Source organism: Ornithorhynchus anatinus, chromosome 3 (assembly GCF_004115215.2).
Source record: "Ornithorhynchus anatinus isolate Pmale09 chromosome 3, mOrnAna1.pri.v4, whole genome shotgun sequence".
In the NCBI taxonomy this organism is placed as follows: domain Eukaryota; kingdom Metazoa; phylum Chordata; class Mammalia; order Monotremata; family Ornithorhynchidae; genus Ornithorhynchus; species Ornithorhynchus anatinus.
In genome coordinates this window covers 82769974-82796052 of record NC_041730.1, presented here as the reverse complement: position 1 = coordinate 82796052, position 26079 = coordinate 82769974, and the positions used below count along the sequence as shown (strand labels likewise).

Below are 26079 nucleotides of genomic sequence, written 5' to 3'. Positions count from 1 at the left end.
TTTAGTTCCTTTTGTAAACATCCATTCATTACCATCAGCCTCAACAGCCACGGACATTGCGCCACCATTCCAAGGGAATGGTTTCAAGCACATAATGTCAGCAAATACTTGCTATACTGCAAATCAATAGAAAAACAGGATGCACCATTAACCCCTAATATCTAAGTGCTAGGGCCCTAATCCATTAGGGGACTGCCTGAAATATGACTAACATTTGAATCATCAAAGTCACCTTAAGGGAGGTGGTGAAAATGTCTGCCATACCAACAACTTTACATTCTTTTCTGTTCTCAAGTTTCTATTGATCTTGCCCCCACTGGACATTTTCTCTTATGGGTCAGAAAAAGTGGTCAAGTCTTAATCGTGCAGAGATGAGTTACCCAATCTGTGGATCCTCTGTCCCCAAAATACCTCCAGCACACAGTGACAGTAACAGTAAAAGTGATGAAATGGGAACTCACTTCCCACTTAGTGGGAAGAGGTTATATCTATTCCCTGCAGGCTGAGCAATTGTTTTAATCCCTAATCTAGTGATGATAATAATAACAATAATAGTTGTAATGATAATAATGAATATGGCATGAAGTGCTTACTCTGTGCCAAACACTGTGCTAAGTGCTAGGGAAGATATAATGCAGTTCCTATCCCAGTTGAAGTACATGGTCTAAGGAAGAGGAAGGCCAGGTGTTTAATGGGAGAAGCAGCATAGCTTAGTGGAAAGAGTACAGACATGGGAGTCAGAGGTCGTGGGTTCTAATCCCACCTCTGTCAGTTGTCAGTTGTGTGACCTTGGGCAAGTCACTTAACTTCTCTATGCCACAGGTAGCTCATCTGTAAAATGGGGATGAAGATTGTGAGCCTCACATGGGACAACTTCTTTACCTTGACTCTACCCCAGTGCTTAGAACAGTTCTTGACACATAGTGAGCACTTAACAAATACCAACATTATTATTACTATTATTAATCCCTATTTTACTGATGAGGGAACTGAATTAAGTGATTTGCTCACGTTTCACGCAGCAGGCAAGGGGGGAAACCAGGATTGGAATCCAAGTGTCCTCAGTCCTAGTTCTGTGGTCTTTCCACTAAGCTATATGGTTTCTCTGGCCTTGGAGTCCCAGTGGGGGAAGAGTTATACCTAGATCACGGTAAAACTCTTGGAGGACCAAAGAGTTGATCCAACCCCACAAAAGAAAGTGATCCTGAACAAGAAGCAAAACCTAGGCTAGGCTTTTTGCCCCTGTATTTCCTGCAGAAGCCCCAGTAAACCCTGGAATCATAATGGGGATGCAGAAGATCTCCCTGATGGTACTGGCTGGTCTCTAATAATAATGTTGGTATTTGTTAAGTGCTTACTATGTGCAGAGCACTGTTCTAAGCGCTGGGGTAGACATAGGGGAATCAGGTTGTCCCACATGGGGCTCACAGTCTTAATCCCCATTTTACAGATGAGGTAACTGAGGCACAGAGAAGTGAAGTGACTTGCCCACAGTCACACAGCTGACAAGTGGCAGAGCCGGGATTCAAACTCATGATCTCTGACCCCAAAGCCTGTGCTCTTTCCACTGAGCCACACTCTGTCCAGCCATTAGGTAAACCCAGTGATGGAAATCCAGTGTTCGAGGTGTCTCCCGCCTCACTGAATTAGCAGCAGAGAAGGTGAGCCACAACACCTGTGAAAATGGAATGCAGCTTCAGGTTAGTCTACTACCAGCAGGATCGGTGAGCAAGGCAGACTTATAATGCACAGGGTCTGGGGAATCACTGCTTTGTGGAATTAGGCAGCTGGCAGTTGTTTGGGGGACTAGACCAGCAGTAGCTAACTTAATCTGTCGAGTCCTTCAAGCCTCAGCAAAGCCATATTGTCAAATTCTGCACGTCTGTTTCCCAAGAAAAAGAATCTCATTTTGTGATACCCGATGGGCCTTTCAGCTGGCTTGATGTAGCGTTTGTAAAGAGCAAACCTCAATCAATTAAAAGCCCACTGGTCTAAATGCCAGCAGCTTAGGCAACAGAGACCCTTGAGGCTTTGATACCAAGGAAGCAGGAAACAGGATGCTAGGAGACTCAGGTCTGAGTAAGGCAGGCCCCAATAATTAATAGCCTTTTAAACAAAAGTGAATAAATATCTATGCATGTCCAGAGGTTGTACATTTCCCCACCCCATAGCTCTGGGATAAAAGGCCATAATGAAAATCCCCAAATCAAATAAGCATCCTTATTATAGCTGAAAGATAGGGGATTTAAAACAAGTCTGGCCAAAGAAGGCATTTACAGAAAAAGCTACCTGTCTAGTTAGAGGAACTGAGTTTTCCTGAGTTTTATTTAAAGATAGTCCTATATGTATATGCCAATTCCTTGCCACTTTCCTATCTATTTACAGGCACATTTGTTAGGAAATGAGTTCTTGTTGAAAACTTTACCCCTCTGTGGTTTTAGTCCCGCTAACCAAAGAAACCAGAAATGGCCTGGCCATGGTAGTAACATCACAATCCTCTTCTGGCAATAATAAGGCAAAATATATCATTTTCTCAGCAAATCCTCCTGGATTGGCCACAGGAAAATGGTTGAACTGTGAGCTTGTTGTGGGCAGGAAATGTGTCTGTTTGCTGTTGTACTTTCCCAAGTGCTTAATACAGTTCTGTGCTCATAGTAAGTGCTCAATAAATATAATTGAATGATTGAATGAATGAATGAACATCCTTCCTCTTTGCCCCACTATTCCTTCTCTGCTGCTTGGGTAATTTGAAGGAAGAAAAGATAAGATAAGAAACGATAAGGATTTCAACCCACTGGCTGCCATTTAACTATATCAATCAATTAATCAATCGTATTTATTGAACATTTATTGTGTGCAGATCACAGTACTAAACTCTTGGAAGAGTATACTCTAATGAGTTGGTAGCCATTTTCCCTGCCCACAGTGATCTTGTAGTTGTCCTTCATATTTGAAGAGACTCCTGATGTGGAAGTTCACCTATGAGTTCATTTGTGACTGAAAAAGAAAAACAGGAGCCACAGTCCCAGACACAATGTACACATAATAAATGTATTGTTATGTTTAGTACCCGCAGCTCCTGGTTCTACCTCCTTTTTTTGCCTTGTCTCTCGTACCTCCTGAAGCTTTTGTTCAGGGATCCACTTCCTTTTGGATAGCAACGTGCTATGCTGGTCATCCTCAAGAACCTCCAGTGGTTGACCATCCACCTCCGCATCAAACATGCATCTTTTAGCATGCTAAACCTAGGCCTTTCCTTCCTTTAGAGCTACAATCCTAAACCAAAGGATACAGAGTGACTATCTATGCTGATATTCAGTTTTCAGAAACACTCAAGAACGTATTATTTGTCTATGCCATTCAAACTTGTAGTAACTGTTTAGCATTGGAGAGCAATAATGCAACCATTCAGTCTTCCTGGGAAGCCAGCTAGGCTTGTCTTGTTCTTTAACAATGATGAACACTGATGAACAGTTTCAGTGCTTGCTGGGATTACCCGATTGGGCATATTAACTAAACTAGAAGCAGGCAGGATTATTTGTGAAAGGAATTTTTCTAGAGTAAATCCCCCTTTTTTTGGCCTGAGTTTGTCTCAGTTAAAGCTATTATGAGTGCCAACCTAATGCTCATGAGGAGTGCTCCGTGTAATTACGATCCACAAATTTTGGACTCAGTAAACTATCCATCCCACCTCATCTCCTCTTTCAAGAACTCTGGAGGCTGCATGGTTTCCTTATTGGCAGATGGGATTGGCTTCTATTCTCCAGACCAGCCCCTGCCTCTCTACTCTGTCATCATGGGGGATTCAGGATAGTCCCCAGAGTCTTCCCCAGAGGAAGGATAGGCCTACTCTTGTTCACTCTCCCCTGTGTAGGCACACCCAAGTTTCTCCTAAAACAACAGAGCACTAAATGGCAGGTAATGGCAGGAGGAGTTTTCCCTTCAGCATTCTGGATTTCCTTCTGGAAGAAGGTCAGGCACAGCTAAATTCTGGAGTGGAATGTCCTGGTAAACCAGCAGTCCCCAGTCTCCTGCCAGATTGGGATCCCACCAAAGCATCTTAGTAGGCCTGGAAGAGCCACTCTGGACTGTGTTTTAAAAGAGTCATTCTATTTTGCTTCCTCCTCACCGGTCCCCAAAGGTTAATGTGTTAATTAAAGGAAGAGATTCTAATCCATGCAATATTAATTAAAGGAAAAACTGCAGATGCTGCTTCTCAACAACCCAATCCCAGCAGCAGGGTTCAGTCACTTTACCTAAATCAAACATATCCTAAAGTTGGAATGAAGATTATAAGTCAGAGTCAAACACACCTGGTGGCTTTCACATGCTCTCACCTATAATAAAAATAACAAGTCATCTCTATTATTTATGCAGATGTGATTTTAAACTCTCTGCTGAACTTCCTTTCAACACCTTCCCTCCAGCTATCTCCCATAAGCCTCCTGGAGCCCAGGGCACAGGGATTATCCAATGACAAGATTAATAATAAATTCAAGAAGAAAAATGGCATAGAACACCTTTTTTACTCCTTTCATGTGTAGATGCCTGTCACCCGGTGACCTCATTTTGTCATAACTGACCCCAGAGGATGTTAATGAAACTGGCACAGAGAGCAGGAAATTGTGAGTTCTCAAGACGATGTCTGAAATGCAAAAACACACCTTTCTGCTAGACTAGATGGAAATGTATATCACAAGCACCAACTAGGGCAAGAGAGATGAGGTATGCCTGGGTGACTGGCACATGGTTTAAAGCTTTGTTTTTTGTAAAAGTCCCACAAATTGGGGAAATTAATTTTTTTTTCAATTCCATTTTCCTTTCTTTTCTTTTAAAAGTGAAAAAAACTTTCAAAGAGATCTTTAATAGTCACATATATGCAAAACACATATGCATACGTGCTTGTGTTTGATTTTGAAAGGGGCACATCTGAAGGTAAGATATTGAGGGCTTTGAAAAGTGAGACCATATCCACATGGGTCCCTCTAGACTGTAAGCTTGTTTGGGGCAGGGAATGTGTCTGTTTATTGTTGTATTGTACTCTTCCAAACACTTTGTACAGGGCTCAGCACACAGTACGTGCTTAATAAATATGACTGAATGAATGAATGAACATGGGTTGGAGAGAGATGAGGAAGATGTAGGTTGGGAGGGGGAAGAGCCAAAAAGATGAATTCAGGCCAGTGTTCCATTCCAAAATTTCCATGAATGAAGATTTGTTTTCATTCAATCGTATTTATTTATTTAGCACTTACTGTGTTCAGAACACTGTTCTAGGTGTTTGGGAGAGTATAATACAACAATAAACAGACACATTCCCTGTCCACAATGAGCTTACAGTCTAGAGGACTGTGTGTGTGTGTGTGTGTGTGTGTGTGTGTGCATGTGTGTGTGTGTGCACTGAGCACATGCTGCTTGTAAGGCCTGTCATTGTATAGAGACTGTTTCTGAGTGTTCTGATCATCCCACAGCTCCATTCAAGGAAAGCAACTCCTCTTCAGAGTACCACATAGGCTGTTGCTGTAGCCTTGCCAGCTCCCAATTTGTGATTTTCAGCTGACCATAGAGCAGCTGCTTGGATATCTTGCTGTAGTTCATTCCTCTGGTGTGCTCTGCTAGAGTATTTCCTAAATACTGATGAACTGACTGCATGACAGGACCTGATTGGTGGGGGTCTTGTCCGGCCAATGGATGCAGAGGCTGCTTGTCTAGGAACCCACCTAAATATACTAGGTAAACCTGCCTGGACAAAAGTCTCATCTTTGTCTTATGGGAAAATGCATGCTCCTGTAGGTAGAAAGCAGATCCAGCTGAATCATGCTGCACTGTTGTGCTCTGCCTTCCTCCTCCTTGTTGGTCATCTGGATCCCATTGCATCTGTATTTATATAATCAACATTGAAACAGAGAAACCATTCTTTCCACTAGCCCCTGGCATCTTAGTAGCCAGAGACATGGAGCAGCAGCATCAAGAATAGAAGCTGGATTTTTCTATGGACTAGGGCCACAGGTGGGGCCAAGAAAGTTGAAGATACAAGGTCTAGTGTCAGGGGAGAAAGTGAGAGTGGAACAGAGAGTGGATGGGAAAGACACTTGGAGCAGAAGTCTAGGTAAAATGTCTGAAGGTAAATGAATTGAGTCCCAAGTCGTCTCTGTTCCCTGTCTCCTTGCCCTACTCATCCAGATAAACTCAACTAGATGTCTTAGAATATTGTCATTGCTCTTTTCTTTTCATTACAGTTTTTATTTTTCCTCCCGATTGTGCTCAGATTGGATAATGAAGGGGAAGCAGCATGGTGTAGTGGATAGAACATGGGCCTGGGAATCAGGTCATGAGTTCTAATCCCCGCTCCTCCATTTGTCTGTTGTGTGACCTTAGATAAGCCACTTCACTTCTCTGTGCCTCAGTTACCTCATCTTTAAAATAATAATGTCGGTATTTGTTAAGCGCTTACTATGTGCAGAGCACTGTTCTAAGCACTGGGGTAGATACAAGGTAATCAGGTTGTCGCACGTGAGGCTCACAGTTAATGCCCATTTGACAGATGAGGTAACTGAGGCACAGAGAAGTGAAGTGACTTGCCCACAGTCACACACCAGACAAGTGGCAGATCCAGGATTCGAACTCATGACCTCTGACTCCCAGGCCCGGGCTCTTTCCACTGAGCCACACTGCTTCTCTAAAATCTGTATAATGTAAAATGTAAAATCTGTAAAATGGAGTATGAGACTATGAGCCCTATGCAGGACAGGGACTGCATCCAACCCAACTTGCTTGTATCTCCCACAGCGCTTAGTACAGTGCCTTGCACATAGTAAGTGCTTAACAAATACCATTATTTTAATGAAGGAGGGCTGTGAAGGAAAAAGGGATTCTGGGATTAGTAATTCTATTTTCTCCCCTTTGTAAATCAATCAATTAATTAATCAATGGCATTTATTGAATTCTTTCTGTATCCAGAGCACTGTACTAAATGCTTGTGGCAGTACATTACAAAAGAGTTCGGAGACCCGTTTTCTGCCCACTAGGAGTTTAGAATCTAGAAGGGAAGACATGTCAACATGAATTACTGATGTCAACATGAATTACTGATGTATACATTAGTGCTGTGGGGCTGAGGACAGGGATGAGCTAAGGATAGAGGTATAGTGAGCTATGGTGTTAGAAATGTGAAGTGTGCAGGTTGGGTTACTGTAGGAAAACAAGGAGATAAGATAGGATGGCTTAGTGGATAGAGCAAGGGCTTGGGAGTCAGAAGGACCTGGATTCTAAACCAAGCTCCACCACTTGTCTGCTGTGTGACTCTGGGCAAGTCAATTAAATTATCTATGCCTCAGTTCCTTCATTTATAAAATGGGAATTAATAATAATGATGATAATAATTATTGTATTTGTTAAGCGCTTACTATGTGTCAAGCACTACTCTAAGCACTGGGGTAGATACAAGGTAGTCAGGATGTCCCACATGGGGCTCACAGTCCTAATCCCCATTTTATAGATGAGGTAACTGAGGCTCAGAGAAGTTAAGTGACTTGCCTAAGGTCACACAGCAGACAAATGGAGGAGCCGGAATTAGGACCCATGACCTCCTGACTCCCAGGCCCATGCTCTATCCACTGCACCATGCTGTTTTCCATGTGGGACAGGGACTAATTGTCCAACCTGATATGCTTGTATTCACCCCAAGGATTAGTACAGTGCCTGGCACATAGCGCTGAACAAATACCACAGTTATTATTATTAATATTACTACTAATAACAAGGATGATGCCAAGATTATGGGCTTGTGAGACACGGAAGATTGTGGAGTTAACTAAAGTGATAGGAAGACTGGGTTTGGGTGGGAAAAAGAGGAGTTCTATTTTTGCCTGTTAAGTATGAGGGATTGATGGGACAACCAAGCAGAGGTGTCCTGAAAGCAGGAGGAAATGTGGGACTGGAAATGTAAATTTATGAATTATCTGCCTAGGGACTCTCACAGTTAGAAGGTGGGAGGCAAAGGAGAAGCCCACAAAAGATGCTGAGAAGAAATGACCAGAGAGATAGGAGGAGAAGGAGCATGACCTAATAGATAGATCATGAGCCTGGGAGTCAGGAGGACCTGGGTTCTAATACCAGCTCTGTCACCTGTCTCCTGTGTGACCTTGGACAAGTCACTTAACTTCTCTGTGCCTCAGTTACCTCATCTGTAAAATGGGGACAGAGACTGTGATCCCCATTCAGGACACGGTCTGTGTCCAATCTGATTAGCTTGTATCTACCCCAGCACCTAGTATAGTGCCTGGCACATAATCGGTGCTTAACAAATACAGGGAAAAAAGAAGGAGAAACAAGGGAGGCCAGTGTCAATGGAGTCAAGGTTAGATAGTGTTTCCAGGAGAAGCGGGTGATCCACAGTGTTGAAGGAAGGTGAGAGATCAAAGAGGATTAGGATAAAATAGAAGCTTACTGGAATTAGCAAAAAGGAGGTTAATGATTACCTTAGAGAAGGCAAAATAAATTTATGTATAACTAGAGGGAACCAGGCAACACCACCTTTCCTCTGCTCTAAGAATCCAAACAACTCATTCTGACTGCTTGGCCAGTCCAAGATACCTCTAGGATGACTTTTCTGAACACTTCCACTCAAACCTCAAAGGCTAGAAGGACCCTAAGGCCCCAGTCTGGATTAATCCCAAATCCAGATCAACATCAAACAAGATCAGATGACGTTTTGGAGCTTCTCCTCCACAGGTTTCTGTCCTCTCTGACCTTACCTTACCTATCTTACAGTTGGATAGATGCATCGCCCCAGTATATATGCCAGGTGCTTGGTACCCAAAATTAGGGCCACTGCCTCGCTGAGTAAATGAACCATTTAGCTTGTGTTCCTTCCCAGCATCAACGTGTTATTCCAACATTGAACATGATCAATGCACCTGCCCGTTCCTGGCATGGGGTCCTTCTGGCAACTGGTCTCCCCAGGAAGCTGGCATCAAGACCACAGTTGCCACACTGGATCATATTGAGCTCTGAGCATCCAGTGTGATTGCACAGGTTGTTCCAGAAATGCCAGGTTGATATATTAGTCATAACACTGGGAAGTCCTCCCTCGGGTCTTTGTCTGTTTCAATGGACATTAGTTTGGCCCACCATCTTTCCTCAACTATGAGATACATGTGGCATGAGCTCCTGGCGGGGGTCCGATGGTACAGGCCCAGCGATTCTACATCTTCCATCGTTACTTTGTGACTTGCCTAAAGCTTGATTCAGTTCCACATAAAGGTGAATCTAAGCTTTCTAAATGGCAGTCTACTACCCTATTCATTAAGAGAGTCCAGTTGGGACAGTCCTGAATTCAGCTCAGTTCCTTCATCCATCATTCATCCTTTCTTGGGTATCAATATCAGTCCACAGAGCAAGGCTGAGGCCTCAGGTTCTTTGAGCACCAGATGTATCCCTCCTCCTTCAGCTTAAAGACAGAAGAAGAGAAAACTGAGGAAGGAATCGGTGTCTTTTCCCTTTCTTTCCATAGGTGGTGAGAGGGATGGCCTGTAGGTCTGTACACCCACAAATGTTCATCTGTGTCTAAATGAGGTAAAATTTGGGAGAGGAGATTTCTGCATAGTGTCCTCTCCTTGGGGTCTCAAGGGAAAATCTTCTATTCCTATTAGTAAATTAGTAGGAATAATATATTTTCCCCTTGACTGAAACAGAACTATTGTTCTCACAGCTTTCCAGAATCTCTGATTTCAGAACAAGAGCCTGATTTTGCTCCTTCCTGGGAGGTCCAGCCTGAAGGGTTACATTCTCACCATCACTTGCCACAGCATCACATATTATTTCGCTTTAGCTTCCACACTTCCACATTGCAAAGGCTATGGTATGTTCTTTCCTGCCTTGAATGGAATTTAGTGTGTATTCTCTTTCCATTAGAAGGTTTTGGAGGTGATTAACATATCCACAAGTGTCAGGAAGATGTGTAAGGTTATAAATCATCCAATATATGCCTGTATTTTCTATCTCATCTCTGTAAGGGGGAAGTAGCCACTCCTTCTCTTTGTATTTGCATAAGATGCATTCAGTAGCTGCACCAAACTAATTCCGCCCACAATAATGGGCAGATGGGAGCAACCGACTCCAATTAAATTAGAGTTTTAAAAGGAAAATGATGTAGGCAAAATGTGGAACAAGAAGAGGCTATTAGAGTGTTCTGAGGAGCATCTGCAGAGCATTATTTCCAAGAGGAAGGGCAAGAGGTAGAATCTTGGTGATCACACACCATAGTTGAGGTTGGCTTCTGGCTCTGTGGCTCTCTGGAAGGAAGGACACCATAAAGAAAGAGGCGATACTCAGTCACCACTCTTGGAAATTTTCAGTGAAAGAATGGAAGCTCAGCTCTCCATGGATTAGCTACTCTCTTGCCTGAGGACCAGGTGCTCTCTCATTTCTCCTCTAGCTCTAAAATTCTATAATCAAACCAAATGATGAGAGGTCACTGAGAGAATACCGGCAGTTACATAGCACCATAGCCTAGTGGAAAGAGCATGGGCCTGGGAAGCAGGGGACCTGAGTTCTAATCCTAACTCTGCCAATTGCTTGCTGCGTGACCATGGGCAAATCACTTAACTTCCTTGTTCCTCAGTTTCCTTAACTGTAAAATGGGGATTCAATACCTGTTCTCTCTCCTTCGTAGACAAGGACTGTGTCCCACCTGATTAACTTGCTTCTACCCCAGTGCTTAGAACCATTCCTCGAAACATAGTAAGTGATTAACAAATAAAATAATAATGATAATAATATGTGCAATAGTGTATTTGTAATATGCTCTGTTAAGGAGTAGAATCTATAAGGGATTTTCCAAAATTAGATTGCTCTTTGTTCTTTGAAAGATAAACTTTCTACAACTGGCAGCAGCTCCACAAGAGTGAAAGGTGAATGCTACTATTCAGAAGGTTTTCTGGTACTCAACTCGTGGTAATAACTTTGGGAAGGCACTACTACTTTTCTTTGATTTCTGGATACTCTGGCTGCCCAAGGCAAAAACATCCAGTCTAAAATGAATACTTCCATTTTATCAGGAAGCTGAAAGAGGCAGGCAGAAAAACTCCTCACAGTTCACAGATTGTAATAGTTTATGGTCAGTATAATTAAACCTCAGGTGAATTTGTTGATCTGGCTGTTTTGCTCCATCATGACCAAGATCAGATTAATTTTTGTTACTGAGTACCTGGGGTGGATTATTCCTTGCCAGACAAAATAAATCCTGGGACTCACCTTAGATATGAGACCCTTGAAACTTTAAAGGTTGTTCTGCTTGAACTGCTGCCATAATCATCACTTGTCTTTTTAAAAAAATATTTTCAGTGGACTCAAATGGAGGATTATAACAGCAGCTGTACAGCTAGACAAATAGAGCTATAACATATTCCACTGGGCATGTCTCTTTTCTGCTCTTTTCTATCATTTCTCCTGAGTCACACAGAAAAGCATGCACGAGAACAAACAAGAAGAAAAACACTTTCAGAAATTATCCTAACAAAATGTTCCATGTATTCAAAGGACTGTCTTTTTTCATACCTAACTTCAGCCTTCACAAATCCAGGGGGACAAAACTATGTGAATACAATTACTTTGGCCTGTTCACCATATTCAAATATATTTAACTAATGACAAATAGCTGTTACAAACAGCTGAGAAACAAATTTTCAAAATTAACTACTAAAAGTCCATTGCTCGCAAATTCCAACTTTGCTCAAAGTCAAATATCTAAACATACTCATCAGCAGATTTCTCCTGATGTTTCAAGTCCATACATTTATAAATCAACCTGCCTCCCTGCCATACACCTCTGCTCTTGCTGGTTCTAACTGCTATGGCCCCATTCCAAACAATCAGAGTCTGTTTGTACAATTGGGAGGAAGAGAAGTCACCTATGAACTTCTGGCTAAAGGGGACAATCGATATCTTGATTTTTAAAAGTCATCACTTTACACTCTAGGCATGTGGTTTACAAAGAGAATGCAATATCTCCCAAAGAAGACATTAAATGTGTGAAAAATACTATCTCCCATGCCACTACAAGGAATTAGGGTTGGTGACATATATGGGACTTAGAATTTTCTATAATTCAAGAGGTCTATCTTGGAAAGTCACGTGAATTCTTTATGCAGATTCCTGTAGGTGTGGAGGCGTAAAGGATGGAAAGATAAATTATATTTAGAGTTCTAATAGAAGCACAGTCCCACTCATTATTTGTTCAACTCAGGTAAGCATTTCTGTCTTTGAAAGGTCGAAATTATTTTGATAAAATAGAGTCTTGGCAAGCAAAACTCTTTATATTCTGGTGCCCACACAATTTGAAATGAAAAAAAGGAAAGGATGAAAATATTATTACTATGGCTTTTTGTTCCTTTAGTAACTGCTTGTTTTCTCAGAACCAGCAGCTCTAGAGATGGCCATCCATGTTGCCTAGTGGGACAGATACTAGATTGATCCTTATTTGCCTCAAGTCAAACAGCCCACTTCATCCTTGCTTCTCATTCCCCAGAATGCTAGTGGTCCCAGTAAGTTGCCCAATTCATAATTTAGACCCACAATGCCATTTACTCTAGATCATAATGACATTGCTTTCCCACTGGCTATATTCTACATTATCTACCCCACAGCAGAGCAGGCAAATATATTCCTCATTTCTGGTTACTAATGCACAACAAGGCAGCACAACAAAGGATTCAAACGATGTCTGAGTATTTATGAGGTAGTAGAGTCTATGGGTCTCCCATTGGGCTCTTCAGACCCACCAAGACCATCCAGTAAATTTCAGTGTCAGAGGCATCTTTTCTGAGTGTGAAAAATATTTATACTATTGCACTTTGCCACAGCCCAAAGGAACTCAAGATGACAAATAAGAACTGTTACCCAAATCATTTCATGTATAGTAATTGGTTGTAACTAGACTCTTCCACCTCAATCAAGTAATTCACCTTTGGGATTTTCTGGTCATCTATTTGTTATTATGCCATAATCACACATCCACTAAAAGTTGCCTCCGGTCTCCCGGCCAATTAAGAAGATAGATTTTTTGCTTTGGCCCAACTCTCTCCAGTTGCTATGATGGCCAACAATTGCAATTCCCTGGATATTTCTCCATGAGATCTGCCTATCCTTTCAGAGTTGTGCAGCTCAAGAACCCAGGGCAGTGTGCTGTGAACCTCTTCATTTCTTTGTTAAACCACCTCTCTCTCTCCTGTTCAAAGTCCTTCTAATAATCCCTCTCCTCCACGTGGCCTTTCCAGATTAATTCACCAATTTCCCAGTCATGCCATCTGATCATTCGCTTTAGTACTTGCCTATTAGTTCTTTTCATGTATTTGTTATTGGTAATGATATTAGTAAATTCAACTTTGATTTAAAATAGAACTTTTATTTCTTTCACATCAGTTAAACCTTTTTTTTCCTTCTTTTTACAACATCCTTATGAGGTAGGGAAAAGCAGGTATATTACCCTCCTTTTGCAATGGGGAAACTGAGGCACAAAAGGTTAGGTAACTTTCCAAGGCCATCCTCGATTAAGCCCTCTTTCCCCAACTCCCTCTCCCTTCTGCATTTGGATCTGTTCCCTTTGGGCATTTAATATTCACCCCATCCTTAGCCCCGCAGCACTTAGGTACATATCCAAAATTTATTTATATCAATGTTTGCCTCCCCCTCTAGACGGTAAGCTCCTTGTGAGCAGGGAACAGGTCTACCAACTCTGTTGTACTCTCCCAAACACTTAGTATGGTGCTCTGCATTCAGCAAGTGCTCAGTAAACATAATTGATTGATGGATTGCCCAAAATCACACAGCAAGCCAGTGCCATATCTGGGAGTAGAATGAGGTCCTTCAGCTCCCCAAACCATACTCTTTCCACTACACCCTGCTATTTCTCTCGTTTATAATGTATTGCCATTCTCACTCTCTCAAGTGTTATTTTTGTCGATTGATACTGCCTTGTGGTACTCATTGGATTGTAAAGTCCTTGAGAGCCAGGATCATATCTTCTACCTTAGACTGACTGCACCCAATGTCCCTAGTACAGTGCTCTGCACACAGTTGGTATTCTGTCAATACTGTTGCTGATGATGATAATGTGCTCCAGTTGATTGGCTGGCTGATGAAGAGGTCAAGGTCCAAGGTAGTATCTGTCTTTCCAGCGGCAGTATCTGCATTTGCACTGATTCCAAGGCTCTTAAGAAGATGTGAGGAAAACAGGAGGAAAACCTTCCCTGATTTAGAAATAGAGCCAGTAAATGAGGTCTTCATTTTTCATACTCTTAATTAGTGGGAAGGCGAGACGAGGCATCTGTTTCTTTCCTCTTTTGTAAAGGGGATGTATGAAAAGACATTACAGATGAAAGGATTATTTAGTCTAGAAAAGCAAAGGCTGAAAGGGATGATTTAATAACTACCTTCGAACGTTTGAAGGGCTATTATAAGGTGGGAAATGATCACCATTTTCTCCACTTCCAAAGAACACAGAACTAGATAAACAGCAAAATAAATCAGGTTAGACCTAAGGGGTTTCATTGGTGTAGTAGACTCCCAACAGAGAGGGAGAGGGAGAAACATAGAAGAAAATCTCCACCCCTGAATATTTTTCCAAATATTCAAATGGTTTGGAGACATTGTGATTTAAATTTTACTTCTTTGAGAATTGAGTCAGGCAGCACAGATTTTGTAAAAGGACCGATTACAAGGATATTACTATGATTGAAACTATCTGCTTCTCTGCTGCTCTTTTCTTGCCCTTTCCTCCAGCCCATCCTGTCTGCTCCTAAACTCTAACTCTTAATTAAAAGTGTTTGCACTATCCCAGCACCCTGGAGATGTGTTTTGGTTCCAAACTTCTATGCCTCAGGGGTCAGTCTGCAAGGGGCAACTTCATAGAAATTTTTTTAAAAAAAATGCTCAGTTCCACTTATTGAGGCTAAAGATATTTCACTTAATTACCAGTTAAGTATACAGGGATTTGCTATTAATACTCTTTTCAACAATTCAGTCCATTTAAGTTATCATCACCATTATCATCATCACCAGTGTTAATTGAGCCCCTAAAGTGTGCACAGCTTGACACTGTGGTCTACTGTACAGAGAGTGCTGTACTGAGTACCTTTGTTGTAAAAAGTGCTTTACCAAGGGTTTATGCGCACTGCATTTTATTGAGTGCCTATTGGGTGCCAAGTACTGTACTGAACAACTACTTTGTGCAGAGCAGTGACCTTGGTCTCACATTAGCCCATACAGGCATAATGATTGCATTAGGGTTTCTACTTTTGAAAATTTGCCTGGAAAGTAATCTAGCCCCCTCTTTCCTCAGTCAATCAATAAATCAATGGAATTCATTGAGTGCTTACTGTGTTCAGAAGTAATGGACACAATCTCTGTCCTCAAAGGGCTCATAAATTCATGGGGAAGAATTGCAGGAGCAAATTGTTTGTGAAACATTAGAATCCAGTGATAAACCACAAGTAAGTGAATATCAATAACAAATGAATATAGCTATAGCTATATGAGTGACAAAGTGGCTGTTTGATGGCATGATTTGGAACCTGAGGGGAAATTATTCTTGGAGGGTTTTGAAGGAGAGGAAAAGATGCACTCTAAAGAACTTTAAAAGAATCAGGAGTGGGGGAAAGAGGAATGGGTTGAAAGAGGGAGAGTTGAAACTGAGGAATAGAAGATTGCTTGGGAGAAGCAAAATGAAAAAGCTGCATTGTAACAGGAGAAGAGAGGATGGGTAAGAGGGAGATAGGTGATAGAGAGTCCTGAAGCTGAAGATAAAGAGATTTTTTGCTTTAATTAAGGAGGCAACATGGGAAAGAGGAGAGAATTGTTTTCGGTGGGTATTTTAGAAATTTGGCATAGGTAGCTGGATGTAAGAGAGGCTGCAGAACAGAGAAACTAGAACTAAGAAGGTCATTAAGGAGGCTGTTACAGCTAGGGTCATTTAATTGGAAAATGTAACCCTCTTAGGTTTCTTCTTTCAGTAGGACTGGGGTGCAGTGACTGTCCGAGCTCACTGTGCCTCAGCCAAAGACCTGCACGACTACTATATCAGCCTGAAAAACAAAGACCATCCACCCCTACCCACCCCATGTCCTACCCACCCCATGTCTGATCTGCTGTGCCTCTTACCTCGTCAGAACCATAACTTTGATGCTGATACCTGGTGACACCTAAAGGTCAGCTCTGATAAACTGAGGGAATTGGGGGACTCATCATGGTGGCTGCCTATATACAGGCAGAGGAGTACATAGTCAGTCCCCTTGCCCATCCTGTGATAGTGATGCAGGACAGGGTTAATACAGGAAGAGATGGATGGGATTTGGGTTGGCCGAAGAGACTGGAACAAAACGGAGAAGAGGGAGTGGGTTGCAGGTGACTCCCCGCCCTTACTTACCCTGGGGGTCTGGGCAGTTGTGGTGGCTGCTCTGACTCCCGCCCAACCTGCAAACTGGCTGCAGAAACCCACTGGTTGGGTGTTCAGCTCTCTACCCTCACCCTGCTGCTCATCTGACTGGCCCCTAAAGTCTTCTCTGATGCCAGCCTCGGTGAGGTATTCAAGGTGGAAATGCTTAAAATCTCTCTGATAATTGGGCCAGAGGAACTAATATTTGATTCATAGAGAAGGAATGGAGACAGGACTCCAAGTCTTGAGCTCAACGGGGTTACTTTGGATTGGGCCTGCACAGTCCCCACTGTCCCATTAATATCTGTCTTCCCCGGCAGGATATAAGCACCTTGTGGGCAGGGATCGTGACTACCAGCTCTATTGTATTATATTCTCCCCAGTGCTTAGTAAAGTGCTCTGCACACAGTAAACACTCAGAAAAAGTTGATTGATTGATTGATTGAGCTGGGACTGAACATTAGGTTCGTCCTCAAAAACTGACCACCCAAGACATGCTTGGTCCTGACAGACCTGGCCTCTGAGTCGGCCATCATCATCAGACTAGACTGCGAACAGCCTTGCCCTTTCTGTGACCTCAGATTTCATGAACTGATGACTCTCACAGTGCAGTTGCTATTTGTACACCTGCATGATGATCTAGAATGCCACAGCTGTGGAGCATGGTTGACTTCACATTGCTAGGAGTTTGGTAGATTTCTCATTTCGTAAAGCTTTACGATTCACATGCAAGACAACGCTGCAGGCAACCTTTCATTCCATGTCCTGGGGGTTTTATCAAGAGGTACTGAACAGAGAGAGGGAAACAGAAACAAGAGAGGAAGGGAGGATAAAGGAGGGAAACTGTCCAACTTGTTTCTCAGCAACAGTTAAAGTAACTCATGGGAGAAGTCTTGATGCAGTGGATGGCCAGTGGGTCAAGAATTTCATAGTTTTTTATGTGAAACTGGGATTTCCAAGTTGCAAGTCCTTTGCGGACCTGGGGCTATCCTTACACTGTATCCCCAATTCTCCCCCATTCCTCTTCTATTACCAACCCATCTGCCTTTCTCCCTCTAGATGCTCTTCCATATGGATTCCCTTTTTTTCCTGCTCCCTGGATTTTTCTCTTCAAGAGGGGACTTGGACCTTTCAGATCTGAAGCCCTGTTCCGCATCCCAAAGCCTAGGAGTTTCTCTGTCCCATCTAATCAGACTTGTACCATGACTCTATCACTAATTTTAACTGGCTGCATCAGGACTCCAATTCATTGTTATTTTTATTAATTATGCTATTTATTAAGCAATTAACTGTGTCAGGCATTTTGCTAAGCTCTGTGGAAAATATAAACTAATCATATGGGAAAGAGGGGCCTAGTGGAAAGAGCCTGGGCCTAGGAATCAGAGGACCTAGATTTTAATCCTAATGCTTCATTGATTCATTGTCATATTTATTGCGTGCATACTGTGTGCAGAGCACTGTAGTAAGTGCTTGGAAAGTACAATACAGCAATAAAGAGAGACAATACCTGCCCACAAAGGGCTCACAGTCTAGTGGGGACTCTGCCATTTGCTTTTTGTGTGACCCTGGGCAAGTCACCTTACTACTAAATCACCTCCACATCTATAAAGTGGGGATTAAATTTAGACTGTGAGTCTCATGTGGGACAGGAATTGTGTCTTACTTGGCCCACAGTACGCACTTAACAAACACCATAATTATTATTATTAGACACAGTCCCTATCCCATACAGAGTACACGTGGCTGTTCCTATGTTGAAGGTCTAGGTGGAAAATTTCATCTTTCTCAGTGCTTAGTATAGTGATCCATACATAGTAACTCCTCAGTAAATGCTACTAATATTACTTCATGGGTGGTTGGCCTTAGGGAAGGTGATGGCTTGGAGCATCTATTTATTACATTGGACAACATAGCTTTCTGTAAAAGATTTATCACTCTAAGGCATTTTGTTCCAATCAGATTCTAATTGGGCAGGTACTTGATTGAAGCATTTTGTACTGTACTATCAGATCTGTGCTCAAATATACCCTAGTATACACTGAGCTACAGTTGTCAAAGCCCCTCAACTGCCTTCATCCTATTTCAATCCATTACCCGCTCTTTCCAGTGTTACTGGATTTTATTCAGCATTTCTGAAGATGAGTAAAATATCAATCTATCACTAAGGAAAAGAACATGAATGTGAATATTAAAGCCTGAAAACAAACTCTGTTGTTCATTTTAGTCTGGGAAAATGATTGTTTTACATTTTTTCACAATTTAAGAGGCTTTGCAGTGACTTTTAATTCAACTTGGGCTATCAAAGAAATAACTAACATTTCTGTTGAAATAAATGGGAAGACTGCAAGGAAACCATTTTTCTTTGCCTATAAAACTAGGTTAACTAATTACAGCACCATTTGCCTTTGCTTTCTACCGCTGAAACTGACAACATACCAACCTTACTGATTCAATTCACAAGCCTGGAAAATAAAGAGCCCAGTTAAGTTGTTAGCCATTTATCTGATGGATGAAACACCCAGAAAGAAAGAAAAATGAATATGTCCAATAAATGCTTGATTCCTTAGAGTTGTTAACAGGCTCAAATCATCATTTATTTGAAATAAAAATCTTGAACCACCATAATGTAAGTGAAGGTGTGACTTGAATTAGACCTTTTCTTTTATATAAAGCAACAAACCCGGTTTGTTTGAGGTCAAAAATGCCAACATTATTTTATGAGACAGTATCTTCATTAAGTCAATCAATCATATTTACTGAGTACTTACTATGTGCCTATCACTGTACTAAGCACTTGAGAGAGTACAGTATAACACTTGAGAGAGTACAGTATAACAGAGGTGGTAGCCACATACCCAGCCCACAACAAACCTATAGTTTAGAGGAGGAGCTTACAGTCTAGAGGCAAGCTTGAATCCATCTGGATTGGGAGGAAATTGAACAAATAATACTGGACATTGGGAAGCAGCTTGGCACAGTGGACAGAGCACGGGCCTGGGAGTCAGAAGACTGTGAGTTCTAATCCCAGCTCTACCACTTGTCTGCTATGTGACCTTGGGCAAGTCACTTCTCTGTGCCTCTGTTCCCTCATCTGTAAAATGGGGTTTGAGACTGTGAGCCCTGAGCCCCACATGGGACAGGGACTGTGTCCAACCAAATTTGCTTACATCCACCCCAGTGCTTATTACAGTGTCTGGCCCAAAGTAAGTGCTTAACAAATACAGTAATAATAATTATTATTATTCTATTTATGATATGCTAAAGTCCTAATTAGAGAACAGGTTTGGGGGGTTATTCTTTTTAGCATGTGGACAATTTCTCACACTGGTCACTCTTCTCCCTCTTGCTCTTCACTCTAGACTGAAAGCTCACTGTGTGCAAGGAACTTGACTGCTAACTCTATTGCATTGTACTCCCCCAAGAACTTAGTACAATGCTCTGCACACAGTAAGTGCTCAGTGAATGCCCCTGATTGACTGACTTGAACTTTTTGCCTTACTATGCTAGTCAAACTTGTAGGCAAAAGCTCTCATATTAATATCACTGTAGGTGCTACCTGAAACTATTCCTTCTATTTTCTTACTGGTTTGGCTGAATCTTTGTTTTCTTGTTTTGTTTTGTTTCTCCCCAAGATGACCAGGGCAGCAATTAGTAATAGGATAGCACAGGAGGGAGGTGCAAACACCTGGAACTAAATCTGTCTGGAAGGCAGATGTGCTGATGACAGGATTCAGGCAGGTCTGGGATGATACCGGGTTATGTGGTTCCAGAATAATTAATATAACATAATTTTAGTAGAAAATCTCCCTTCCAAATGCCACAGTTTGTACCAACTGTAGGAAAGAGTCAAGTAATTGGTGAATTAGTGTTGGGTTGGAAAATAATCAGGATAATAGTAATGCTAGTATTTGTTAAGCGCTTACTATGTGCAAAGCACTGTTCTAAGTGCTGAGAGGGATACAAATTGATCAGGTTGTTCCACATGGAGCTCACAGTCCTACTCCCCATTTTACAGATGAGGTACCTGAGGCACAGAGAAGTGAAGTGACTTGCCCAAAGTCATACAGCAAACAAGTGGCGGAGCCAGGATTAGAACCCATGACCTCTGACTCCCAAACCCGGGCTCTTTCCACTGAACCATGCTGCTTCTCCAAGGTAGAAAAGCCCCTCAACTTTTCATAGAGCTCTTTTAGCTAAGGTCTTTTGTAGAATTATCCATAGGCATACCCAAGCAGACCCAGCTTCAGCTTCCATGTTAGAAAGTTAAGAATGCTGATTAATGCAAATGAGTTAGTTGTGAAGGGTGGACACTTCCTAAAATCAGAAGACTTGTTTTTTCTTCCCCTAAGGACAAGATTCTCTTCTATTCCAGCCCCACAAAAGGAGTCTGCCTAATCAAATCCCCTTAAAATTTGGGAACAAAAATAGTGAGAATTTTGGAAAATGTGACTGTACTAAGTGCTTGGGAGGGTACAATAAACAGACACATTCCCTCCCCACAATGATCTTACTCATGCTGTGGATGCCTGTGGGAGCAGCTTTTATCCCCTGGCAGATGAGCTCTGAGCATGCTGAGAGCAGAGACCTTTGGTGGCCAAGACTCACTACCTTGTGTGCAGGATGGAAATCTCTCCCTGAGAGAGGCAGTGTGGCCTAGTGGAATGATTATTCTCTCAGCTCTGCCACTTGCCTGGGGCTCTGCTGGCCCCTGACTTTGGGCCAGCAAACACAAAGACACAAAAACATTCAGTCGCCTAGGCCTGCCCAGTGGGAGGGTCACGGGGGAGGGACAGAGTGTGTGTCTGTGTCTGCGCATGCAGGTCTGTCATGCTTGGGGCCCAAAGGTGAGAAAATCTGCAATCCCAAAGTCATGCTTGGGCAGAGGACATGTCCTTACCTTATAGGATTATCCATCCGGGACACCGTGAGAAAGGCAGCGAGGTTAGCCGTGTAGGATGAACACACAATCAGCGTGAAGAGCCACCAACTCCCCATCACAATTCGCATAGCAACGGAATTTGAAGATGACTCGTCTCCTAAGAGATGCACAGAAACTGAAGTCTTAGATATTTTCAGCTGGACCCGCTCCAGTTTGAACAACCAGAAATGTTGCCACTGGCTATTCCATTGGCATTGCTCAAATACTTAAAAGGGAGCTGATACCCTAATATCACACGGCTCTATTTTCTAGAGAGGGGTGGGCACCCAACCGGGAACAAAGCTACTTGAGACATTTTCCCATAAAATGCCACTAAAATGAAAATACGTTCTTGGACAACAGCCTCAGATTGGTAGAAGGAAAACAAAACCAGTGTTTGGAACTTTACAAGTTGACTTCACATTATCAAATTTTGGCACTGACAATTTGAATTTCGGAACTTGTGCAAGTATTGGATTACCACATAGACTATGGTTTGTGTGGTTTTGGAGTTTTTTTGGACTTTTCAAGCATGATAGCATTTTATGCATGTATTACTTTATTAAGTCAATCTGCGCTTGATTATTCTTTTTAGGTTTTTCTCAAACTATTTTGCTTGACTTTTAGTCAAATGCCACCGCTAGGAGGTCAATTACTTCACCTGGGTCCCTGAGGAGGCAGTTTAAGAAAGGTTTTCACAGCATTTTCCTTTTCTGTAACCCACTGAGTCTCCACCTTGACCAGGCAAGGGGCCAAGTTTTACATTAGCAGCATGGCAATTTATTTTCAGCCAATGTTTTATGAGTCTACAACCCAACGGGTACCCCCAAAAGACTCTCCAAATGCATGAGCACAACCTGCAACATCTCCAGAATGTTAGATCTACCTTTTATATTATTGCAAAATATCTTTACTTACAATGATAATAGTAATAATTGTATTTGTTAAGGGCTTACTACATGCCAGGCACTGTTCTATATGTGAGGCATATACAAGCTAATCAGGTTGTCCCACGTGGGACTCACAGTCTTAATCCTCATTTTACAGATGAGGTAACTGAGGCACAGAGAAGTGGCTTGCCCAAGGTCGCACAGCAGACAAGTGGTGGTGTCTGTGTTAGAACCCCCGTTCTCTCACTCTCAAGCCAGTGCTCTTGCTATTTGAAGGAAAAATTAAAGAAAAGTTTTTCCCAGAAGGAAAGGTTTTCAACTGATATAGGGGAAGGGGAAAATGATCAAATTCAGAAAGATGAGTAGGAAAAACAAAAACCAAACTTCTTTGAGGGGAAACTATCATGGTTTTCCCTGCTTGCAGTAGTTCACATTTTATTCTGCTCATTCTAGTGCAGCATGTTCTGAAATGGGGAGCAGATAGTCCTTCAGGTTTGTTTTTTTTTTGAGGTTTCTAGAATGAAACTGCTAAGAGTGGAGAAGCCAAAAATGAACTCAGTTTGTGGCATTGATCGAGATTCCCTGAAAAGTACCTTGCTGGACAAAGGCTCCATACACAATCCATATGGCGCTGTGAAGCGTGGAGGATGCAGATGGGTTGGGCTGGGAAGAATTCTGGGCTCTGACTGCCTGGATCCGGTTTAGTACAAATATCAAGACACCAACCACAGGGATAGCAGCCGCGATGCAGGCCCAGACGGCAAAATCAAAGGGAGCAAAGAGAGAGAAGATGTTGATTTTCTCCTCTGGCTTCTTGATGAGAATTCCCACCGAATAGTCCATGTACCGCTTGCTAAAATCCACCACACTTTCACGTTCAGGAGTTATAGTGATAGCCGAGATGGCCATGTCTGCTCTCTGAAAGGAATATAAAAGCCAAGAGGTTAGAGTCCTACATGCAGATCGGATCATCTGAGCTGAAAGTCAAGTCACGTTCCTCAGCACCTATTAGACTGGTGGAGAATTTAAGCCTAGTTTAACCAGATCAAAATATCAGAAGGAAAATTTGGCCACAGTGGGCAATTAACATCCAACTATTTCTTCCTGAAGGACATGCCATGATCCTCTCCTTAGGTCTTAGAACTGGTGATAACTGTTAAAGTCAGGGTGGTGGGCAGTAGCAGAAGGTGAGGCAACAGGCCAGGCTCTAACTGGAGCCACCACCAATGAGTCTGTCCTGTTAGTGCTGGGAACTGGGGACTGCCCACTTCAAGGAAGAGGTGGAATCAGGAGGGTGCCTGCAGTTCTACAGCCTGGGGAGGTAAAGGAAGAAGAAGTTGATGAGAATGGCCCAAAGGAAGCAAGGGAATCTCATTACTGACATGAAGACATGACTAAGGTCAGCCAATGCCAGGTTTGAAAAATTCTTCACTATTGCCCCATGGATCTTCACTAATTGAATTCCAGCCCTGAATCTCTTCTTTTGGGAGAAAAACCTACAATTTATAGTTCTGCATCTAAAGTGAATTGTGTCTACGTGCTTTTAGAATGGAAATAATCGCCACTCAGCACAAAATTTCCCCAAATTCTCTTTTCAAGGAAGGTTTAATTTTAGTTGGCTGCCCTTTGAAAGATAAAATGCTTTAAAGGATTTGATTTGAATTTTTAATTCAAGTTGCCTAAGGAAAGAGGAGAAAATATATTTTTGCAGGAAAGGAGAAACTGCTGATAGACATGTAGTTCTGAATCACTCCAAATTACAAGAAGAGCTACTATACCTGTCTGGATATCAGAACAGAGCCCCCAGTCAAAACTCTCAGCCACATTCCAAGGCAAGTTATTCACTGAAGAGAATAAAACTTCCAGACAAGATGGGAAAAGTTCGATGCCCTTTGGTTTTAAGCGCCTTTCTTGAAAGATCTGCATCTGAACTTTGGAGGTATCACAGACTTTAGACCTGGACTTTGCTGTTTAAGATACAGAATCCTATATCAGGATTCTCTCCCATTGTCTCTAGCTGAACCAAATCCAGAAAAAATATGAGGATATTCCTGCCAGGGCTACATCTTCTTGGAAATCCAGTGTTAGAGTGGTTTGATCCAGTTCTAACAGTAAGAGTAGTCTTATTTGTTAAGTGCTTACTTTGTTCCAAGTACTGTGGTCAGCAGTGGGAGAGATAGAAAATAATCAGATAGGACCCAGAACCTATCACACATGGGGCTCATGGGAAGTGTGGGGAGAACAGGTACTGAATCCCATTTTACTGATGAGGAAACTGAGGCACATAGAAGTTAAATGACTTGTTCAAGGTCCCATAACAAGTGAAGAGTGGAACTAGGATTATAACCTAGATCTCCTGGCTCTTTCCACAGGGTCATGCGGAGATGTTAAGCACTTTTCTGAACCAAATGGATGAAAGTTTATAGAACTACCAAATAAACCTCTCCAGATGTATTTCCTTCACTTTTACAGCTACCTGACCTGTCTCATTTTATCTCTATTATTTCTGACTCATGCCAACCCAGATGTTGCCAAACATCTTTTTATTTGCTCTAGAAGTAGTAGTTTTCCAACTAGACAAAGACAACTAGCTCCTCTGAAAGTTACAGTAATAATCCTATTCCCCTGCCTTTCTACCTGAGCCTACCCCACATTGCATTCATATCTCAGTCTTCCAGACTCCTGGATCCACACTTCCAGGATTTCCTTTCTTCAGTGGCCTCCTTCTGACACACATTTTCTTCTTTACCACTTATTCTTTGAGAGTCAGCAAGGTTTTCTTGGAAAGAGTTTTAAAAGCAACCTCACATTGCATTCATATCTCAGTCTTCCAGACTCCTGGATCCACACTTTAAGAATTTCCTTTCTTCAGTGGCCTCCTCCTGACTCACACTTTCTTCTTTACAACTTGTTCTTTGAGAAGCATCAAGGTTTTCTTAGAAAGAGTTTTAATAGCATCTCCTAGAGAATTTAAAATATCTTTCTGTCAAGGCACAAAAGCCTGCAGTCCATGTCAAAATGGGACAAAGTTTTCCAAAGAGCACCCTAATGTAGGTGGTGGGACAGAGTCATTGTGTATAGCCATTATTACATGGCACAAACTACTACCCAGCGCCTCATTTCTTGGAGACAAGTTGATTTCCCGTTATAATGGAACAGCTACTCCAATGACCTTTAATTCCTAAAAGGTCACAGTGTACTTTTGAGGCCCACAAATTTTTTCAGTCCCCAGGAATAGCTTTTAGCAAAATATTCCTCGAGTACATTAACTTATCCCCTGGATTTTCAGAGTCCCAGGAGTCCCAATGTACACCCAGAGAGCAGTTGACTGACTCATCAATACCGAATTCAAAGATGTCATTTGTGGAAGGCCATTGCTACCTAAAGAATGATTTTACTGGTGCTTTTTTTATCTCTATAGTTTTTTAACTGATAAACTTTGAACTACCACTGTACTCTTCCAGTTCGTAAAGGATGCATCTGGTGTGTTCCTCCCAAACCTCCTCTGAAAACCAACTATGATTAAAGAGAAACAAGCAATGTCGGGTGAGTGACTTCATTAGAAGCAGTATTCTTGCCCTCATTGAGCATACTCACTCTCCACACCCCATTGGAAGGGCCTACCTTGTTGATGAGTTCTCCAATCATTCCATTCCAAGATGTATTGTGGAGTTGGTGTCCATATTTGCCATCAGGAGCTTGATAAATCTCATATTTGAAACCCAGTGTTTTGGATAGTGCATCCAAGACATCAATGGAGAACCCCTTATAACGTTTAGGCTGCCCAAGAATGTTCTCTGCCACCATCACAAAAGGTTCTTCCTGAGAACAAAACAAGG

The 26079-nt window shown here is 42.1% G+C and overlaps 1 protein-coding gene across 2 annotated transcripts in view; it reads right to left on the bottom strand.

The window, feature by feature from the left end:
* The window catches only part of GRID1 (glutamate ionotropic receptor delta type subunit 1), an 842873-nt gene that overhangs the window by 65374 nt on the left and 751420 nt on the right, over nt 1-26079 (bottom strand). For both annotated transcript variants that reach the window (XM_029061433.1, XM_029061434.2), the window contains exons 10-12: nt 25865-26062; nt 22834-23158; nt 21330-21468 (exon numbers count right to left, since the gene is read on the bottom strand). In XM_029061433.1, coding sequence (XP_028917266.1) covers nt 21330-21468; nt 22834-23158; nt 25865-26062 — 662 coding nt within the window. The remainder of the gene's footprint in view (nt 1-21329; nt 21469-22833; nt 23159-25864; nt 26063-26079) is intronic.